Raw genomic sequence first — 19,141 nt, forward strand, 5'->3', positions numbered from 1 at the left:
GGACGGGAGGGGAAGTAACTCTGGGTGAGAGAGCAGGTTCGAGGGAAGACGAGTCGCTCCCGATTTTCTTCCTGTCCATCTCTCCCCTCCCCCCTTTTCCAAAAGTCCCGGCATGCCGGAAACTGCCCCGCCTCCAGGGAGCGCCAAGCCAACCGGAGACAGCCGCCATGTGACGTCACGCGTTCCCAGGCAGACTACCACACCGCTCTGCGGGCCCAGCTAGGTGGTGTAGAGCCGGGAGCCACAAGGGGGGTCGCTGTCCCCAGGAGTCTCCAGCCCTGCCCTGCCTGCCGCAGGGCTGCATCCAGTGAGAGGTGGGCAGAGACACAGAGAAGGAGGACAAAAATTCAGACGGGGAGACAGAGACCTCGATGGAAAGGGACGCAGGGAGAACTCCAATCGTCAAAAAGAGAGGGAGACAGGGGCGCCTGGCTGGTTCAGTCGGAAGAACATGCGACTCTTGATTTGGAGATTGTTAGTTCGAGCCCCACGTTAGGGGTACAGATTACTTACAAATAAATATAGATATAGGGGCGCCTGGGTGGCGCAGTCGGTTAAGCGTCCGACTTCAGCCAGGTCACGATCTCGCGGTCCGGGAGTTCGAGCCCCGCGTCAGGCCCTGGGCTGATGGCTCAGAGCCTGGAGCCTGTTTCCGATTCTGTGTCTCCCTCTCTCTCTGCCCCTCCCCCGTTCATGCTCTGTCTCTCTCTGTCCCAAAAATAAATAAACGTTGAAAAAAAAAAAAAACAAATAAATATAGATATATAAGAAAAAGAAAAAAGAAAGAAAGAGAGAGTGAGAGGGAGACAAAAATTGAACCGAACCACCAGCGCCTGCGTCTCAAGCCCTTTATCGCGGCCTTCAAAGCTCAGCCTGGTCCGGCTCTCACTGCCTTTTCCATCTCTTCTCATCTTCCACCTCGCTGCCACAGCGGCTCTGAAGGTCAGCAGGCCTAGGCGGACAGACAGCATTGCTGTCCTTAACAAAGGGTCCTAGGAGGTCCGTCTACCTTGATTTTTTTTTTATTTTATTTTATTCCACATTTTGGGGGTGGTAGATAATAGTCTTTGCAAAAGGTACCTCATTTGCAGGAGGAGGCCCTGGGGACATTCTGTCCCTAGCACTCCCCTCCCACCCTGTCCCCGTTCCAGGAGTGGGGGGTGCTGTCCTTTTGAGGGCAGGTCCCAGCCTGGGCCCTGCTACCAGCAGCTGTGTGCCCCATAGGGACCTCTTCCCTCTCTGGGTCCTTGAAGCTCCTTTGTCCTCCTCCTCCTGGATGTCAGTGAATGAATGGGTGGTGGGGTGGATTTCCAGAAGATGTATCAAAGGCTCAGCATGACTGCAAGGGACTTTTTCTATCTTCCTCCTTCTCTCCCCTTTCACACAAGGGACAAACTGAGGCCCAGAAGCAGCAAGTCTTTCACCCTAGATTTCCCCCAGCCGCGAAGCCTCCAGGACCTGGGACTCTGGCGTCCTAGCCCACAGTCTGCGGCACCCCCGGAGGGTTCCAATCAGAGCTCCCACAGTGCACCCAAGCTTCACACCTCCTTGGGTTCACACCAGGGGTCAAAATGCAAATGGTTGGGGGCCAACAGGTGACTGAGAAAAGCCACTGGGGTATGACAGCCGGGGGCTGCAGGGACTGGGGCCAACTGGGGAACAGAAGCCCCATTAGGAGTGGCTGCCACCCTCCTCCAGCCTCTCTGCACCGCAAAGCAGCCCGCTGTTGCCTGTTGCCGCGTTGTGCAAAGTTTTAGTGAAGGATCAGGCAAAATCTCCCTCACAGTGAACTACAGAAACCACCACCAGAGATCTGATCTGCCCCAAAGGGAGCCGGAAGGGTGGGGGTGGGGTACCAACTTGTGACCTCTGGTTAGAGATGACATGGGGAGGGCTGCCAAGATCACCCAGAAATCAGTTGAGTGGCCAGAATGCTCCCTAGCCTGGTCCTCCAGAGGGCATCCCAGGAAGGGAAGGGTCCCTGTGAGAACTCAGGTCTGCTGGTGGGGGTCCCCAAAGGGGCATAGCAGATGGAGAATCCCAGGGAGGCCCCCAGATGTGATTGCAGGATCCCAGATAGATAAGGGTATCCCAGAGGCGGCCTGGACAAGACAAGTTCCACTGAGGTCCCCTCTAAGCCTGACCAGGTTGTTTTTAGACATGACCAAAGGATCCCGGAGGCACCCTCGATGTGATTAGAGAATTCCAGACACAAGGAAGTGACAGTACGGCGGTTCCAGAGAATTAGGAGATTGCAAGATGACAAAGGTCATCATTTAGGGGGACTGGTAGGACAAGAGAGTCACAGATGGGCATAGAGATCTGAGACTTGATGAAGGGTTTCCGCAAGGCCCCCAGACCTAAGTAGGAGATCTCAGATCTGACAAGAGGGACTCAGGCATGAGAAAGGGATCCCAGAGAGACCCTCGACAAGGCACCCCCCTCCCCGTGTGACCATCCGTGGGCTCTCCCTTCCCAGATGAGATTAAGGGATCTCAGACACACAAGGGAGCTCAGAGGGGTCCCAGGCTTGGTTGGAGGATCTCAGACACCACAAGGGGATCCCAGAGAAGCTCTTGGGAATCTGGAAGCACTGTCCTGCCCCTCCCCTCCACACAGACACACAGTATGGTCCTCTATGTGTCGCATAACCCAGACATGAGGATCCCGGGGATCCTAGACATGACAAGGAAATCCCAGAGGGGCCCCAGACACGATGGGGGAGGGGTGGTGTCCCAGAGGGGCCCTGGGCAGGGCTTAGGGATTATAGCAGCCCCCTCCCCCCAGTGTGGGGAATCCACAGGTGCCGTGACCTAGGGTGTGGGGACGCCAACGTGACACAGGCGTGGAGCCCCTGACAGCCCCCACTGGGCTCAGGCCCGGCGGGCGGCCGGCAGCAGCGCACTGTCAAACTGGTAGGTGAGCTTGCGCTTGACCTTGCGGATCTCGCCGGTCTTGGCGTAGTTGCGTAGGGCGCGCGCCAGCTTCTGGTAGGTCATGCGCTTGCGGTTGCCCTTCTGCTGGCCCCAGCGGCGCGCCAGGAGCTCCTTGTGCTTGGAGGAGAATTGGAAGACCCCGGCGCCCGGCTCCACCCACCACACGCAGTGGCGCATGTCTCCGCGCGTCAGGAGCCCCAGCAGGAACTGGTACAGGCGGAGCTTCTTGCGGGCCCCTGTTGGGGGGGGGGGGAACCGGGGGGTTGGGGGGGTGCGTTAGGGGAGGTATCCCTTGGGCCCCGCCCCCACACCCACCCCAGTTCAAACCCCCGCCTCGGCCCGAGCCCCAACAAGCCTCAGTCTCCAGGCCAGGAGAACTGGGGCGACGGAGGTGGCTGGCGTCTGCCTGCCTCCAGTGCGGCGTCCCCGCCCACCCCAGGCAACCTGCTCTCCTCCCTGAAGCTGTTACCCCTGAAGCTGTTGCTTTGCTCTGTCCCTCCTATAGATGAATCTGTGAAATGGGCTGACAGCGCTCCTCAAAGGGGTATATAAACAGGGAGCTGACTGGTGGCGAAGAGATCCGGAGTGGGTTTGAATTCACCTAGCCGTTTCTGGGCCCCTGAGGGACTGGGATCCTGGAAGAGACCAGGGGGTCTGACTCTGGGGCTCCTACAAGCAGCAAGGGCTCCACAAGCTGGAGATGGGGGTGGTTCATAGCAGGGCACTGGGTACAAGAACCCCAGGTCTGGTCTGCTGTTTCCCAGCAGTGACCTTGAGGTGGTGACTTAACCTCTCTCTGAGCTGGAGCCTCCTCAGCTATAAATGAACCGTTCGTGTGTGTGTGTGTGTGTGTGTGTGTGTGTGTGTTTTACTTTTACAAACCTTTGTGAAGCACTTAGTGCTGTGAGCTCGTTTAATCACTGTAACACCAGGAGTTGGGGCCGCTGCTGCTGCTGCCCATTTTACAGAAGGGAAACTGAGACCCAGATAGGGAAAGTAACTAAGATCCTAATTTCCCAGGAGTTGAGCATAATGCACGTCAGGCGCCTGGGCGGAAGCAGGGGCCGAATAGCCGGGTGTTGATATGATTATTTCTGTTGCTATTGTGTCAATCATAAGGGTGAAGTCTTACTGATTGCTCACTCTGTGCCAAGAGCTGCTCTCACTCACCTGGGTTATCCCACTTAATCTCCCCGACCCCCAGGAAGAAACACTTCCTGCCATCCCCATTGTAGATAGGAAACCGAGGCAAAGAGAGGTAGAGTCATTTACCCAGGGCCACACAGACAGCCAAGGGTGGACCCGGGAATGGCCCTCAACGCTGGAGGACGTAGTAAGCGCTTGGGAAGCCAAGCCATGGTTCCTTTAGCTCCCTCCCCCATCTGTGTCCGGAGGGCCCCCCCCCCCCGACCCCACTTGCTCCTACATACCTGCCTCAGATCCCCTCCCCTCGGGGCCAGCCATGAGGGCCTCGTCCGACTCGCTGTCTGAAACCTCCAGGGTGGGACTGTCCAGCAGGAGATCCTCCTCCTCCGACAGCACAGGGCTGGGGTAGGGGGCATATGCCGGGGGGCCCACGGTCTGCAAAAGGTCAGGGTCACCTGCAGTCCAGGGACCCCCTTCCCTCCCTCCCTCTGCTGTCTTCCCTCAGCTTCCTCCTCGTGGGTCCCCACTGTGTCCCCCCCTCCCCCCACACCCTCTTGACGGCCTGCACTCCGGCCTCGGTTCAGATCTCCAAGGCATGGCCAAGGGATGCCCGGGCCGCCTCAGTGCCCAACACTGAGAATGGCACTCTACGCCGCCCCTCGGTCAGAGCCCGTGCCTCTGTTGGCTGGTCTGTGCAGGGGAGTGATAATGGCACTTAACCTCAGAGGCTTGTTAGAGGTCTTCACATACTGCTTGGCACCTGCTAAACCTCAATCAAATGATGGCGATGTTAATTGTGTCCCTGCCCCTCACCTGGCTGGTGAATTCCTCCGTGGGGTACGCTGGGAAGCTGGGCCCTGGGGCCTCTAGGCTGGGGGCCGGGTCGAGGCTCCCCATGGGGCTGTAGGTCGAGGGTCCGTAACAGAGCTGGACTCCCTGGGGGTGGCCAAAGTTGGCCACAGCTGGGTTGAAGGCTTCATACGAGGCGGCTGGGACAGCTGGACTGAGGTCCCAGCCCCACAGGGAGTCTGGGGGAGGGCACTGAGTCAGAAGCCAAGTCTGGCCTCAGCCCCTCCCACTCGAAGCCCCCTACACAGAGGGGCCATTGTGGGCCATGCAAATCTCGGACCCCAGAATTTGCATGAGCAACAGGCTGGGTGAGAAAAGGAAGGGGAGGAGGCCTGGAGACCTGGGCTAACCTTGTCCTGCCAAACTAGGTGACATCCTCCCCTGGGACTCAGCTCCCCCGTCTGTGAAATGGGCCCAAGGTCCAGGTCAGGGGGTTGGCTAGGCCAGGGCCACTCACCAGAAGCCCCCTCTGAGTCAGGGTAGCTGGGGTGCTTGCAGCTGTCCAGGTCGTAGAAGACGCCATCTGGGTACTGATGGGGTCGGGGGGAAGAAGAGGGGTCATCCCAGCCTTTGGGGAGCCCCCAACCCCCATTCTGGGCCAGCGGGAAGATTCTGACAGGGACGGGGGAGAAGAAGGAAGAGGCTGGGAGCAGGAGAGAAAGAGACACACAGAAAGAAGAACACAAGAGACACAGAGACCAGGCACCAGAGACAGGGGCAGAGAGAGACATGCAGAGATGCCGGAAGAGGGAACAGAAGCACACAGCAGGAACACACAGAATGACACAAACACCACACACAGAAGGAAAGATACAGGCAGAGACCCACAGAAACACAGAGACGCGGGGTCTCAGAGAGGCACACAACTGTCAGCACCCTCTAGAGACTGTGGGCTCCCAGGAACCCCAACACCTGGGGCAAGTGTGGAAGAATTCCCCCAGGCTTGCCTGTCCCAGGGCCGGAAGTGTTTTTTCCAGAGGCAAAGAAAGTCTGACGCTTCTTTAATCCACCTCCGTATCACTCTGATCCATCCCAAGAATCATGTGTTGCTTTAGCAACGAGAGTGAAGACCAAAGCTGGACACACGCCATCCCAAGGTAGCAGCAGTCTCACGCCTAGGTATTCCCCCCAGGGGACTGAAAACGTACGTCCCCCCAATAGCCTTGTTCAAGAACAATCAGAGCAGCTTTTCAAATAGCTCCCAGTGACAAACAGCCCAAGTGCCACGGACAGGAGAGAACGGATGAACAGGTGTGTGTGTGTGTGTGTGTGTGTGTGTGTGTGTGTGTGTGGCGGGGGAGGGGGAGCCCCAGCAGAGTACTATACAGCAAGGAAAAAGAGCCAGTGTTGGGGCACCCGGCTGGCTAAGTCAATAGACCATTAGAGCATGGGACACTTGCTCTAGGGTCATGAGTTCAAGCCCCACGTTGGGGGGTAGAGTTTACTTAAAATAACAACAACAAAAACAATGCCTGACACACGCTGAAATGTTGATGAAGGAAGCCGGACCCCAAAAGGAACATCCTACATGATGTATTTCATATACAATTTGAAAACAGACAAAACTAATCAACTAATCTGTGTTGAAAAATATCCAGGGGAGGGGGTTGTTGGTTGGGAATCTTCCAGAAGGACGGAAATGTTCTATATCTTGCTCTGGTTAGCTGTTACACAGGTGTGTGCATGATGTAAAACCTCATTGGGCTGTACCCAAGATTTGTCACTTTACCAGCTTGTGTGTTATACCTCGATTTTTTGTTAAAAAAAAAAAAAGCAAAAACTGGGGTGCCTGGCTGGCTCAGTTGGTTAAGTGTCCAACTCTTGATTTTAGCTCAGGTGCTGATCTCGTGGTTCGTGAGCCTGCTTGGGATTCTCTCCCTCTCTCTCTGCCCCTCTCCCCCCTCCCCCTGCCTCAAAATAAATACGTAACAGGGACACAGAGACCACCATCCCTTGCCATGCCAAGGGCCTGAGAGCTGGAAAGAGACACCAGGAAAACTTCTGTGGAACATATGGGGCAGGGAGAGGGCAAGTGAGATGGAGATACGGAGGGAGAGTCAGAAAGACAGAGTGACAGGAAGGAGTGGAAGGGGAAACTGAGGCAGGGAGGTCAAGGTGGGCCATCTGGATCCCCCACCCTCCCTGATCCCCAGGGCCCCAACTCACCAGACAGCTGAAGTGTGGCCCGTCCTGCCTGGAGGGGAAGACACACAGGGGCATGTCAGGGGTGCCTTCGGCCACCTGAATCTCCCAAGTGGTTGGGAGCCCGTGCGGGGGGGAGGGGGAGGCTGCAGCTGTGACCACCACAGCTCTTCTGCTGTGTGTCCTTGTGTGAGACCAGCCCCACCACACTCAAGCGGGGCAGGAAGTGGGGGGTGGGGGGGAGCAGGCAAATGTCCCCCCTCCCCTGGGATTTGCATAGACAGAGGCTGGTTGGGGGCAGGGAAAGTGAAGGAGAGAAAGTCCCTGGAGAGCCGCTGTGGGCGTCAGTGCCCAGGTGGGGGCAGGGAGGGGGCCTCCATCAGGGAATCGGTGAAATGGGTCCACCTTGGACCAGAGGAGAGCCGGAGAGCCTCTGGGAAGAGATGGGAAGGAGATGGGAGAGGCGGGAAGGGAGGAAGGTGTGGAGAGAGACATTCATGGATGCAGGAAGTGGTTATGAGCCCCAGGGATAGACAGATGGGGTTGGGGGACAGACGGGGAGACAGTAGGAAAGAAGACAGACAGACAGACAGAGGAAGACCTGGAAAGAGACCGAGACAAAGACACGGAGACAGAGACAGAGAGGGAGCAAGAGGCAGAGAATAGAGCCCCAGGGGAAAAAAAAGACGGCAAGAGGCAGAGCGGGCAACAGTGAGCAAGCCAGGGGTACAGCGAGGCCTGGTGGGGGCCGGGGGTGCGGACAGACCTGGGGAGCCACCTGGGAGAGGCCGTCGGTGGGAGGGGAGACAGGCGAGCATTCCGAGGAAAGATTTCCGAGGTCCGAGAGAGACAGGGATAGGATGGAGGAAGGAAGCGGGGCTAGGAGAGAACAAGAGATCTAGGAGGGGCAAGAGGCAGCGTGGACCCCCTCCCTCCCACCCACCTGCCCCCTGGGGCAGAGTCCCAAGTGCAGGGGGACTCCTTCCTTTAGGGCCCCCCACACTTACTGTGCAGCCTCCAGGGCGAGCATGGTGGAGCCGGCTGGGTTTGCTGCCTGCTGCAGCCACCACCCCTATTTATACCTTGGCCCAGCCCCTTGGGGGGGGCAGGGGTGCCGGCCAGGCCTGCACAGAGCACAGCCCTCCTCGAAAATCCCCTCGGGGAGGGGGCTGGATTGCACAACCCCTTGGTCACGTGGTAGAGAGGGCAGGCCCAGGGGCCATCTGGATTTGGGGATCCCCACAGTTGGGGTGGGAATGGGGGGCTGAGCCCAAGGGTGGATGGGAGAGGAGCTGGATTTGGGGGATCCTAAGAAAGTAGAGAAGCCAAGCGTTCCTGAGGTCAGTAAAAGGGCGGGGGGCAGCTCTGAACCCAGGAACCGGCCGGGGAGGGGGGGTGGCGTATGACACTGAGCGACAGGCTCAGGCACTGATGGGGTCCGAAGGCGAGGTGGGGTTGCCGGGACTCTGAGGAGTGGATGTGAATGTGGGGAGAGAGGATTCTGAGGAAAATCCAGGCCCAGAGCCTGCGAGGACCCTGAGGTGGAAAGATCGTGGGTGTGTGACATGGTGGGGGGGGTCCCCTGGGTCATGCCGGGCAGTGGGAGCTTCCGTTCCAGGGGCTGCCCCAGGCCTGGAGGAAACAGGTCAGCACCTGGAGGGCGGGGCGGTCCAGGCAGAGGATGTGTGGTTAGATGTTCACTCAGGCCCTTGAGGGAGGGTCCCAGGGGGAGACTGAGGCAGGACTGGCTTTTGTGGGGCTGGCAGCAGTGCCGGGAGCCCAGGGGTTCTTGGAGGGAAGGGGAGGAGTCGGTGGGGGGCCTCCTGGGGGTCAGGGGCTCCGGCTGAGTGGAAATGACCCCCCCGGGCCAGGGTTCATGACAGCGGACCTTGTGCGCTGGAGACCACAAAACACCAGGAAACAAGAGGCCTGAACTTTATTAATTTTCCACCAATCCGGCCCCCCAAGGCCCTGGTGGGAAGCCTGCCGAGGTCAGAGGTCACCAAGCCTCAGGGCCAGGAGGGCCAAAGCGTCTCAGAAGCTGCTCCTGGTCCTCCAGGTCCTTGCGCACCTTCTTGCGCATGTAGAAGATGGGGCAGTCCCGGCTGTGGGCGGGGTCGGGGTCAGGGTCAGGATCAGGGCGTCTGCCCGGCCCAGCAATGGGGTGGGGGCTGTTCCCAGGACTTTGACCCCCCCACCCGCTGCCCACCCAACCCTCCTTCCAGGGGCAGGCTGTTTGCTCAGCGGGCATGGGGGGAGCCCTAACAGCGGGAGCCTGCAGGGGCACTGGGCCACCAGCCGTATATCACCTGTCACCTGGCGTGGGAACCCGCCCCGCCCACCTGTTCCCTGGGGAAAGCCTGGCCCGCCCTGGGGGAGGGGGCCAGGACCGTTGTGTGTGCGTGTGTGTGTGTGTGTGTGTGTGTGTGCGTGCGTGCGCTCGCGCGTGTGTGTACGCGAGTAGCAGAGAGAACTATGGCCGTTTCCTGGGCAGATACCAGGTGCCCAGCCCTGCCCCCTGAGCAGCAACCCCCCACCCAACTAAGGCTGGGATGAGCACGGGCCTGTTTTGCAGGCCAGGACACTGAGGGTCAGCCATGGTGGTGGCGGCAGAGGGGGTGAAGGGTGCCTCCCGGGACCCTGGGGTCAGGTCCACAGGCCTTGGAAGCTGGGAGGGGCCCGGGCAGGACAGAGCGGGGGTGGCGGGCCCGCCAGGCCTCTGTACCTGGTGCAGATGACGTCCTCATGCAGGCTGCCCTGACAGCGCTGGCACTGTGTCCACAGGCGCGAGAAGCGCTCCTCCAGGGCATTCAGGTGCGACACCTGGGGACGAGAGCACCGCAGGGTGGCCCTGGCCCAGAGGACCCCTCCTCCCTTCCCCCGTCCGCACGCAAACCCTCACCTCCTTCTGATACAGCTCCGACTCCCGAGGCTGGCAGAACTTGCACACGGCCCCTGGGGGAGGGGTGGGTCAGCACAGGGGAGCTGGGGCAGAGCCAGGGCCCCCGGGCTGCCCTATCCCTGCCCCTTCCCCACCCGCTGCCCATCCCGGCTTCTGAAAGTCCCCGGAGACAAGAGAACAAGGGAGCAAGTGTGCGGGGGGGAAAACTCCCCGGGGAACTCCCGGGGCGGGGGGCCCGGGACCCTCGAGGGGGTGCCTGTAAATGGGAGCCCCCACCCAGGGGCCCAGGCCTATCCGGGGTGGCACCGCCAGCCTGGACGGCAGGTGCCAGGGACCTGGGCGAGGGCAGAGCCGGGTGGAGCATGGGGGCCTGGGGCTGGGGTCTGGGCGGGGGGGGCCGGTGCTCACCCTGGTGACCGAGGACAGTGCGGCAGCCGATGCAGCAGCTGTGGCGTTTGGCAAAGGCCAGAAGGCCGCCCACCTTGCCCGTGAGCACCGTCTTGCAGCGCGTGTGGTCACCCCCTGCAGGCGAGGGCAGGCAGTGGGCCCCGGTGCCCTCTGTGACCCCCGGTGCCCTCCCCCCTCCCCGGGCATGCCCCCTCAGTACTCAGCAGCACAGCCTCAGCGCGGCCCTCGCCCAGGATGGGCTCGAAGATGCGCAGGAGGGGCTTGGCGAGCTGCTGTTCCAGGTAGTACTGCGTGTCGATGGGCAGGCTGTGCTCCAGCACAAAGAGGGGGTCCTGCAAGCAGAGCGGCCAGGCGGGGTCACACCCGGGGGCCAGGGGCTGTGCTCAACAGCAGGCAGCGTGATGACGGGCACTGGGAGCCACTGGGTTGGTGGGTCCCCCGGTTGTGGGTGTGGGCAGTGGTGTGGGGGAGTCCCTGGGGGCGGTCACCCTCCGGGGCGCCGCATCGAGGTGGGACACGGGTCTGGGATGGCACCGGAGATTGTGAAGGGTCCTCTGGCCATGAGCTGTGGTGCATGCTGGGGTCCACAGGTGGGGGTCCTCAGGACCCCAAGCAAGGGTCAGAGTTCACAGCTTAGGGAGTGTGCCAAGGTGGACAGCAGCTGGAAGTGAAAGCTAGAAGCCAAGATATGAGGAGGCAGGACAGGAACTGGGGACTGAGGAAGGGGTTGTGGGGATCAGAGGTCACTGGACATTGGGGTAGGAGGGGGAAGGACAGGAATCCAAGAGAATTATGGGCTGGAGAGCAAGGACCAAGTAGACACGCAAAGAGAGAGATGGAGACGTGATGTGCATGGTGAGGCTGGGTCTTCTTCTGCAGGGGGAGCGAGGGAGGGGTCAGACTATGGGGGGGGCCCTCCAGAGGGCCCGGGAGGCCTGGGAGAAAGGCATCAGGGAGCCAACTCCCAGGGGTGTGCTGGGGGCGGTTCTCAGGACCCCGTGGGGCCCACAGAGGGAAACACCCTCCCCGCAGGGCTTGGAAAGCAGAAGTGAGAGCAGAGAGGAGCTGGGCGGAGCGGGCAGCCCAGGTGGGCCTGACCTCGGACTTCATGTAGGCAGCCACGCCCTTGGCAGCGCCGATGATCACGTAGGGGACACGGTCGCCCAAGCTGGGCGCGCTCCCGGGGTCCCGCTTCCTCATCCTGCGGGGAGACCGGGGCGGCAGGGCGGGTGAGGGCAGGTGGGATGGCGGGGGCGGACAGGGCTGTAGGAAGTGGTGCCCAGCTGGCAGGAGGGGGCTATTTCTGGACAGCCCTGCACCCCTCCCACTGGGCGGACCTCTCGGCCAGTTCCACGTGGGCCTGCTTGCCAGCGTAGTCAGAGGCCGCGCGGGTCAGCTCCTTGGTGATGACGAGCTGGGAGATGTCAATGCGGTTACACAGCAGGTCTGAGATGACGTCCTGTGCGTGGGCCACGGCACCCGCGGGGTCTCTGCAGGGCCGGGATGGGGAGGTCACCAGTGGCTGCTGAGGGCCAGAGTGTGCTCTCGGGGATGAGGCCCCAGGCTGCAAAGTGGCAGAGGCGGGGCCTAGACCTACAGCTGTCCAACCCCACATTCTTTCCACCGTTCCACCACGGAGGACAAGCTGGGCCTGACACCTGTGTCCCCAGGGGAGGAGGGGGCTGGGGGCTCCTGGGTCTGAGGGAGAGGGGCTGGGGCATGGCCTCGGGGGCTGAGGGGAGGTTCCCACCCACCGGTCGATGAGCAGACGGCGCAGGGAGGCGGTGACGAGGTTGGCCACGAGGGGGCAGTTGTCCCGACGCACAGCCTCCAGACCCTTGCAGTCCATGCGGTCGTGAGCGTCCGGCCGGGAGGAGAAAAGCAGGCCAGCGTACCGCTTCTTGCTGATGAGCAGGTAGGGAAAGTAGACCTAGGGAGGGACCCGTGGCTGAGACCCTCAAGACCTCCTGACTCCTGAGACTTCCCTCAGAAACTGGGACACACAGGGCTGGTCCATGCGATACAGGATTGGGGCCCTGGGACAGATGGATCCCAAGATCTCAAGACCCCCGTGCCTGAGCCTGGGCACACCTCAGCATTCCAGGGATCTCAAATCTGGAAACTAGAGAAAGCCCCTAAAACAAGACCCGGTCATGAGGTGAAGCCTGGAGGGCCCCAAATCTGGATCTGGGACAGACCTGAGGCAGACAGGGGTACAAGGCAGCACCTCCCTCCACCCCAAGGAGCTGAGACTAAGGCCCAGGAGGGAGCCCTGAGGCAGGGAGGCCCAAACTGGGGAGGCTCTAAATTTGAGAGCAGGTGTACCCAAGACCTGACTCCAAGTTTGAACCCTGGAGTCCCCAGACCCCAAGCCTGATTTCCTGCTGGGAGCCAAGCAGCACCGGCCAATGGTGCCCTGATGCAGGATTCACCCCGGTCAGGGTTCCCGCCACCCAAGGCAGCCCCCACACCCAAAACCAGAGGCGCTCCAAGACTGACAAAAGTTTCCAAAAAAACAGACACTGTCCTGCATCACAAAGCCCAAGGCTTTAAGTTTCCAAACTCAGGAGAATCCAGGCCCCCAAATACCCCCAAACCGGGACCTACAGAATGTGAAGCATGGGATACTCAGAGTACCCAGATCAGGGCACCCCCAAGATGGAGAGCCCCCGAGGGCCACTGGGGGCTCCAGATGTTGACATCTGCAGATGTGAGGGGAACCGCACACGAATGCAGGCACTGAGAATCAGAGACCCTCTGAAACTTGCGAGACCCATCTGGCCACTCCAGCCCTGAGGGGGGCTCCCACTTACCTTTTCAAACTCGAGCCGGATAGGCGGGGGGAAGTGGCCTGACACCCAGTCCGCAGCCTCCCGCCCCAGGGCCATTGCCTCGGCCACAGAAGAGACACCAAATCGGCACATGACTGAGTCAGTGTCACCATACACCACCTGGGGAGGGACGTATATGACTGGGAGGCATGGAGAGATGGGGGCCAAGTCCCCGCAACTCCCCTGACCCAGCCCCATCTCTGGGCAGTGGGAGGGGCGGCCTCTGACCTTGGCACTGGTGCCATAGCCATTCTCCACCGTGTACTTGGACTCCACCAACTGCTTTGTTTTCTCAATCATCTGGCGCCCAAAGCCGGTAACGCTCTGTCAGGGAGAGAACCACGCAGTGAGGACCCAGGAGTCCTGGGCTCAGGGTGCCACTTCCGCTACTTCCTGGGGGCGTGGGCTTGGGTGAGTCACTCTGCCCCTCTGGGCCTCAATGCCCAAATCTACAAAACGCAGCTACTAAGCTCCTTTTCAACCATCTGTTGGAAAGAACTGGGTCGCTAGCCCAGAGCTCTAGGCACAGAGGAGGAAGGTCTGCAAAGATGAGGGTTAGAAAGGCTGAAGCCAAAAGAGGCCATCAGCACACTGTTTGTTTCCTGCCATGGAGGTGCTGTGACATGTGGTAACATTGCAGGTAGTTCTCCATGGTGCAGGATCACTGACATTCCCGGCCCCCACCCCGAAAGCCAGTAGTGCAACCCCCAAATCCTTGGGCAACCAGAAATGACCCTACATACTGTCGAATGCCCCCTCAGAGTAGGGGGATGTGCCAGGCTCATGGAGAAACTTTCCAACAATCTTACTTTACAAATAAGGGAACCGAAGGGGAGCCTTCAACTGAAGGTTGAGCTTCGGACTGCGGTGCAGATCATCATCTCATAGCTCATGAGCCCCATGTCAAGCTCTGTGCTGATAGCTCAGAGCCTGGAGTCTGCTTGGGATTCTGTGTCTCCCTCTCTCTCTCTCAAAAATAAATAAACATTGGGGCGCCTGGGTGGCGCAGTTGGTTAAGCGTCCGACTTCAGCCAGGTCACGATCTCGCGGTCCGTGAGTTCGAGCCCCGCGTCGGGCTCTGGGCTGATGGCTCAGAGCCTGGAGCCTGTTTCCGATTCTGTGTCTCCCTCTCTCTCTGCCCCTCGCCCGTTCATGCTCTGTCTCTCTCTGTCCCAAAAATAAATAAACGTTGAAAAAAAAAATTTTTTTTTTAAAATAAATAAATAAATAAACATTAAAAAATGCCCGGGGCGGGGCGCCTGGGTGGCTCAGTCGGGTAAGCATCTGACTTCAGCTCAGGTCATGATCTCGCAGTCCGTGAGTTCGAGCCCCGCGTCGGACTCTGTGCTGACAGCTCAGAGCCTGGAGCCTGCTTCAGATTCTGTGTCTCCCTCTCTCTCTGCCCCTCCCCTGCTCATGCTCTGTCTCTCTCTGTCTCAAAAATAAATAAAAACATTGAAAAATTTTAGGAAAAAAAAAAAAAATGCCCGGGGCACACACCAAGGAGAGATGGGTGTGACTCTTCTGCTTTTGTTTGTTTGGATCCAGTCAGAAGATCTCTGTCTTTTAAGTGGAGCATTTACGTGACTTACGTTTAGTATAATTACGGAACATATCTGGGCTTAAATGTTCACCACTTTACTATATGCTTTCTGCTTGTTTCACCTGTTCTATGTTCCTTTTTCTTTCCTTCATCCTTTTCGGGAATGATTCAGTATTTTGTTTGTTTGTTTGATCTCCCTGCCCCTGTAAGCCTGAGAGACAGCAATAAGGAAAAAGGCAAAGAAACACAGGGAAGGATGAAGAGGGAAAAGACAGAGGGACATGACCAGAAAGCGGTGGCCCTGATGAAGAAGCCCCAAGGGAAGCAAAGCCAAGTCCTCCTGGCCTGGCCTCTGCTTCGGGGCTGGAGTCTGACAGCCAAACACCCACCTCTCTCTACCAGGGAGCCTGGGGGAGGCCCACAGAGACTTATGAAAGGCCAATGAGAGCAATATGGGTGGGATGCACTATAGGAGGAAACTTGCCCAGAAAGAGCCCTGGCTCTTGGCTGGCTCCTGGGAGGGAACCTGAAGCCCTTGGAACGTCCTGCCTAAAAGAGCGTCTTTGTTCACCTAGGACCTTGGACTGTGCTGACAGTGTGACTCATGGTGAGGCCTCGGGCCACACGCTAGCAGCCTGACCTCTCTGCAGGGGCTGGAGACTGAGTAACGAAGGTCGGTCACACAGATGCTCCATGCCTATGTGACCAGCCCCCAGTAAAAACCCAGGACACTGAGGCTCAGTGAACTTCCCTAGTTGGCAACACTCCATGCATGTTGTCACACATCAACGCCGGGAGAAATAAACACTGTCTGCATGACTCCACCGGTGGAGACAAATTGGAAGTTCCATGCCTTTTCCCCTGGCTGATTTTAATCTCTATGCTTTAATTGTATTAAGTCATAACTGTGAGTAGGACAGCTTTTCTGAGTTCGTGGAGTCCTTCTAGCAGATCACTTGAGGTGAGGGTGGTCTTGGGGGCCCCTGAACTGAAGATGAGTGGGTGTGTGCATAGGCTTCTCCCACCAAAAAGCCCCGCCACTGGCAATTCTTCCAAGCCTTCCCTCCAGAGCCACGTGAGGACCGATATAACGCCTACATACAGAGGGAGCTTCCTGGGGCTGGAAGTAACCAAGCCTGGAATGTGCCGAGACCCAAACTCCAGGGGAAGGGGCTGGGCAGGAAGGCCCTTCTAAGGCTCTCTTAAGCCAGGAGCTGAGGCCCTGATCCCAGCTTGGCAGAACCTCGGACTCAGACCCTCTGTGGTCTGACCGTGGATGTTTTTCTGTCCGAGCAGCAGAGCTGCGTCCGGTGAGCAGGCCGAGAACACAGCTGGGAGGTAAGGCGGTGGGCTTTTCTGCCCATGTTCTCTCTCAGAGCAGAGCACTGACCAAGCATCTTCACACCCGGGGCAGGAAGAGGTATCCGCGCACCTGCTCCTTCAGTGACGGAGCACACACGGCAAATCAAGCGTCAGGGGTTGGCTGTGCTATTGGGCACCACCCCAGCCCCCATGAGCAGACACATGGCCCCATCCTCTCATTTGGAGGCAGGGGACCTGCTCTCCACTCCCCCACCCTCATGGGGACCAGGGGAGAGGTGGGTGGGGTCTTCAGGTGGACTATGAGAGATTAAATGAATGAGCAATGAACAAAGCCTCTGCTCACCACCCCTACGCCCCTGCCACTGCTTCATCTGTCTGCAGAGCCCTCGGCACCAACTGCCTTCCCATATCTGCTGCTGTCACCATCTGCGTGACCACGAGGCTGCGCACCACACGAGAGCAGGAACTCTCATCCGTTTTGCCACCTGCTGGACCCACACAGGACGTTCGGCGAGCATTTGTTCAAAAATGAATTAACCAAACACTCACGCATCCCCTCTCCCGAAAGCTGGCAAGTTGGGGCAGCCTGGGCTCTACCACACGGAGCCCTGGTTCTCCCAGGGAGGGGCTGTGTGCCCCCCACCTTCCACTGTGGGAACTGGGCACTCACCTGTGAGATCTCCAGGCACGGCAGCTTGCCCACCTGGGCACCAGTGAAGCCGTATACAGAGTTGGCGCTCACTTTGAGCGCCAGCTGCCGCCCATCCAACACCTGCCGACGCAGGGGGTCTGTCTCTTTGGCCAGCTCAGCCTTGGCCCTGGAGAGAGAGGAAGCACAGGCCACTGAGGCAGCGTCCCATATCTCAGGGAAAGATAAGAGGCCCTGGCCTGGGCACTGGTCAAGGTGCCTTTCGAGAAATGGGTGCCGTGTACAGTTGTGCAGGCTGTGTACTACACAGAGGTGTCCAGCAGAGGGGGCAAAGGGGAGCCATCTGGAGGGGTGTCTTGTTCTAATTCATACACCGTGGCAGTTAATGTGTGGCGCGGCAACCCTGGGGTGACCCACGAGAGACAGACTGGTGAGGAGCCTCAGCAAGTTTGAGCTCTGAGAAGGGGTGGGTGGGGCGCTCAAGAACCCACCTCTTCCGGGCGCTGAGAAGGTTCTCCAGGATCTGGGGCAGGAGGCCCTTCCGCACTGACGTCTTCACAAACTCATCCCCTGTGGGCGTCTTGATGAACTGATCCTCTGTCAGGCTGAGGCGGAGGACGCCGGGGGGTGATGCCCAGCCTCCCCACCTCTTCCCCTCGAGACCCCCTCAGGCTCTCCCCACCTCTCAAGTCTCTCCTCCACTCCCCTTCCCATCTGGGTCCCGGGCCTGGGGCCCTCAAGATGAAAAAGGTGCCATACCCCAGTTTCTGGGCGGCCCCGGGCCGCAGGAGTGTGGTGTAGCACAGGTTGTGGGCCATCATGATGGACGGGTACAGAGAGGAGAAGTCTAGTGTGGCGATGGGGACATCGTAGTACCTGGGGGGGGAGGGGGGCAGGGGGGGAGGGAAGGAGTCAGGGCCGGAAGCCCCGAGCCACCCCCACCCAGACACGGGGTCATACCCTTTGAGGGGCTCGATGACTGTGGCTCCCGTGTAGTCCTCGACACCTTCTGTCTTTACCACGGGCATCAGCAGCCCCTCGCGCATGGCCTGGGAGGGGAGAAGGTGGAAAATGGAGGCAGGCCCAGGTGGGGCAGCGCGTCAGGTGTCGTGGCCCAGAAGCCACAGCGAGCGACTGAGTGACCAAGTGACCGGAGGCTGGGAGCGGGGACTTGCCAGAGCACTGGGATGCCCACCCTCAGCTCCGCCCACTGACCTGCCGCAGCAGCTGGGACACGACCTTGACCTGCTGGCCGCGGGTGAGCAGATAGCCAAGGGGCACGCCGGTGACGCGCGCCATCTCCATGGCGTTCACCAGCACCATGAGCCGCTCCAGCAGCCGCAGGGGCAGGAAGGCGTCCTTGAGGCAGTACACGGCCAGGCGGCGGCGTGTCTGGTCGTTCCCGTTCTGGGGACAGGCATGGAGGGCATCAGGGGGTGGAGGGGCAGCCGTGAGGGCTCAGGGGTCAGGGAGAGGGCGAGGGTCTGGGTGCGGAGTGGGCAGAGCTGGGGGTCGGGGAGTTGCGGGGTCAGAGGAAAAGGGAGCAGTCTGATGGGCGAGTGTGGGCTAGAGGCGGGGGCAGGGCAAGGGAATAAGGTCACAGTGCCAGAGGTTACATGAGGAGTCACATCTGCCAAGTGAGGTCACAGATCAGAGGCAAGAGGTTAAGGTGAGAGTCGGGAGAACAGCTGGGAGATCGCAGCCCAAGGTCAGGAAGGTGGGCTGCTGGGGTCAGAGAATTAGACGGAAGAGTAAGATCAGAGGTCGGGGGCAGGGAGCGGAGGTGTGAGGTCGGGGCAGGCGGGAGGGGGGTCAGAGGTCGCAGGAAAGGCACCTGCAGGTCAGTGATGATGCTGTGCTGGACGTCCTCTTTCTGCTCGCCCAGGAAGTGGAAGCTCACGGCGTTGAGCGTGTAGGAGCGGAGCTTATACTCTCGCAGTAACACCTGCAGTGGGGAGGGGGAGCGGGGGCGCAGGGTGGGCCCAGGGCCCGGGCAGCAGCCCCACGAGGGCGGGCACCCTCCCGGCCCCGCGCGCGTACCTGCAGCATGTCCATCTGCACGCGGCCCACCATGCTGACCACCTTGCTGTCCCGCCGGCCGGTCTGCTTGGACTGGAAGGACGAGTCCCGGATGGTGGAGCGGAGGCCAGACACGCGGCCCAGGAAGGGGAACGACTCCACCTGGGGACACAGCACCAGGGAGGGGTGGAGGCTGCAGTGGGCAACGGCCGGCCCGGATCTGGGACCTCTGGGGCCGTGCCAAAGGAATGCAGACCACACGAGCCACCACCACGACACCCGCGACGCCACCCTCTTCCTGTTGGGAGCTGGGGCTGAGTGGGCGGAAGCAGGTGGAGCTCTGATGCAGAAAGACGCTCTGGGGCTGGGTAGGCATGGACTGCAGGGAGACAG

The 19,141-nt window shown here is 59.8% G+C and overlaps 2 protein-coding genes across 5 annotated transcripts in view; both read right to left on the reverse strand.

Annotated features, from left to right (window-relative positions):
- Positions 1-1,006: 1,006 nt before the first annotated feature.
- Positions 1,007-8,145, reverse strand: SPIB (Spi-B transcription factor). Of its 3 annotated transcripts, XM_047077562.1 has the most exons (6): positions 8,081-8,145; positions 7,098-7,125; positions 5,389-5,461; positions 4,896-5,110; positions 4,367-4,517; positions 1,007-3,172 (listed from the first exon to the last, which is right to left on the reverse strand). In XM_047077562.1, the coding sequence occupies exons 1-6, from the start codon at positions 8,101-8,103 to the stop codon at positions 2,874-2,876; spliced, it is 789 nt and encodes a 262-aa protein (XP_046933518.1). In that variant the 5' UTR covers positions 8,104-8,145; the 3' UTR covers positions 1,007-2,873. The 3 variants fall into 3 exon arrangements, with proteins under 3 accessions (XP_046933518.1, XP_046933517.1, XP_046933520.1); XM_047077561.1 differs by lacking the exon at positions 8,081-8,145 and having other exon boundaries at positions 7,098-7,261; XM_047077564.1 differs by lacking the exons at positions 4,896-5,110; positions 7,098-7,125; positions 8,081-8,145 and having other exon boundaries at positions 5,389-5,454.
- Positions 8,146-8,992: 847 nt separating this feature from the next.
- Positions 8,993-19,141, reverse strand: part of POLD1 (DNA polymerase delta 1, catalytic subunit) — a 29,833-nt gene continuing 19,684 nt past the window's right edge. The window contains exons 11-27 of one of the 2 annotated variants that reach the window (XM_047077560.1): positions 18,770-18,910; positions 18,564-18,674; positions 17,945-18,136; positions 17,690-17,778; positions 17,489-17,605; positions 17,221-17,334; positions 16,751-16,898; positions 13,443-13,538; positions 13,197-13,334; positions 12,138-12,313; positions 11,721-11,873; positions 11,482-11,584; positions 10,583-10,715; positions 10,384-10,497; positions 9,976-10,028; positions 9,799-9,896; positions 8,993-9,178 (exon numbers count right to left, since the gene is read on the reverse strand). In XM_047077560.1, the coding sequence (XP_046933516.1) occupies positions 9,073-9,178; positions 9,799-9,896; positions 9,976-10,028; positions 10,384-10,497; positions 10,583-10,715; positions 11,482-11,584; positions 11,721-11,873; positions 12,138-12,313; positions 13,197-13,334; positions 13,443-13,538; positions 16,751-16,898; positions 17,221-17,334; positions 17,489-17,605; positions 17,690-17,778; positions 17,945-18,136; positions 18,564-18,674; positions 18,770-18,910 (2,082 nt within the window). In that variant the 3' untranslated portion in view covers positions 8,993-9,072. Of the gene's footprint in view, positions 9,179-9,798; positions 9,897-9,975; positions 10,029-10,383; positions 10,498-10,582; positions 10,716-11,481; positions 11,585-11,720; positions 11,874-12,137; positions 12,314-13,196; positions 13,335-13,442; positions 13,539-16,750; positions 16,899-17,220; positions 17,335-17,488; positions 17,779-17,944; positions 18,137-18,563; positions 18,675-18,769; positions 18,911-19,141 lie in introns of both variants that reach the window. The other variant, XM_047077559.1, reaches the window with a different exon arrangement.

Source organism: Lynx rufus, unplaced genomic scaffold (assembly GCF_022079265.1).
Source record: "Lynx rufus isolate CCGP_SWC_20201006 ecotype Redwood Valley unplaced genomic scaffold, mLynRuf1.p SCAF_16, whole genome shotgun sequence".
Classification (NCBI taxonomy): Eukaryota; Metazoa; Chordata; class Mammalia; order Carnivora; family Felidae; genus Lynx; species Lynx rufus.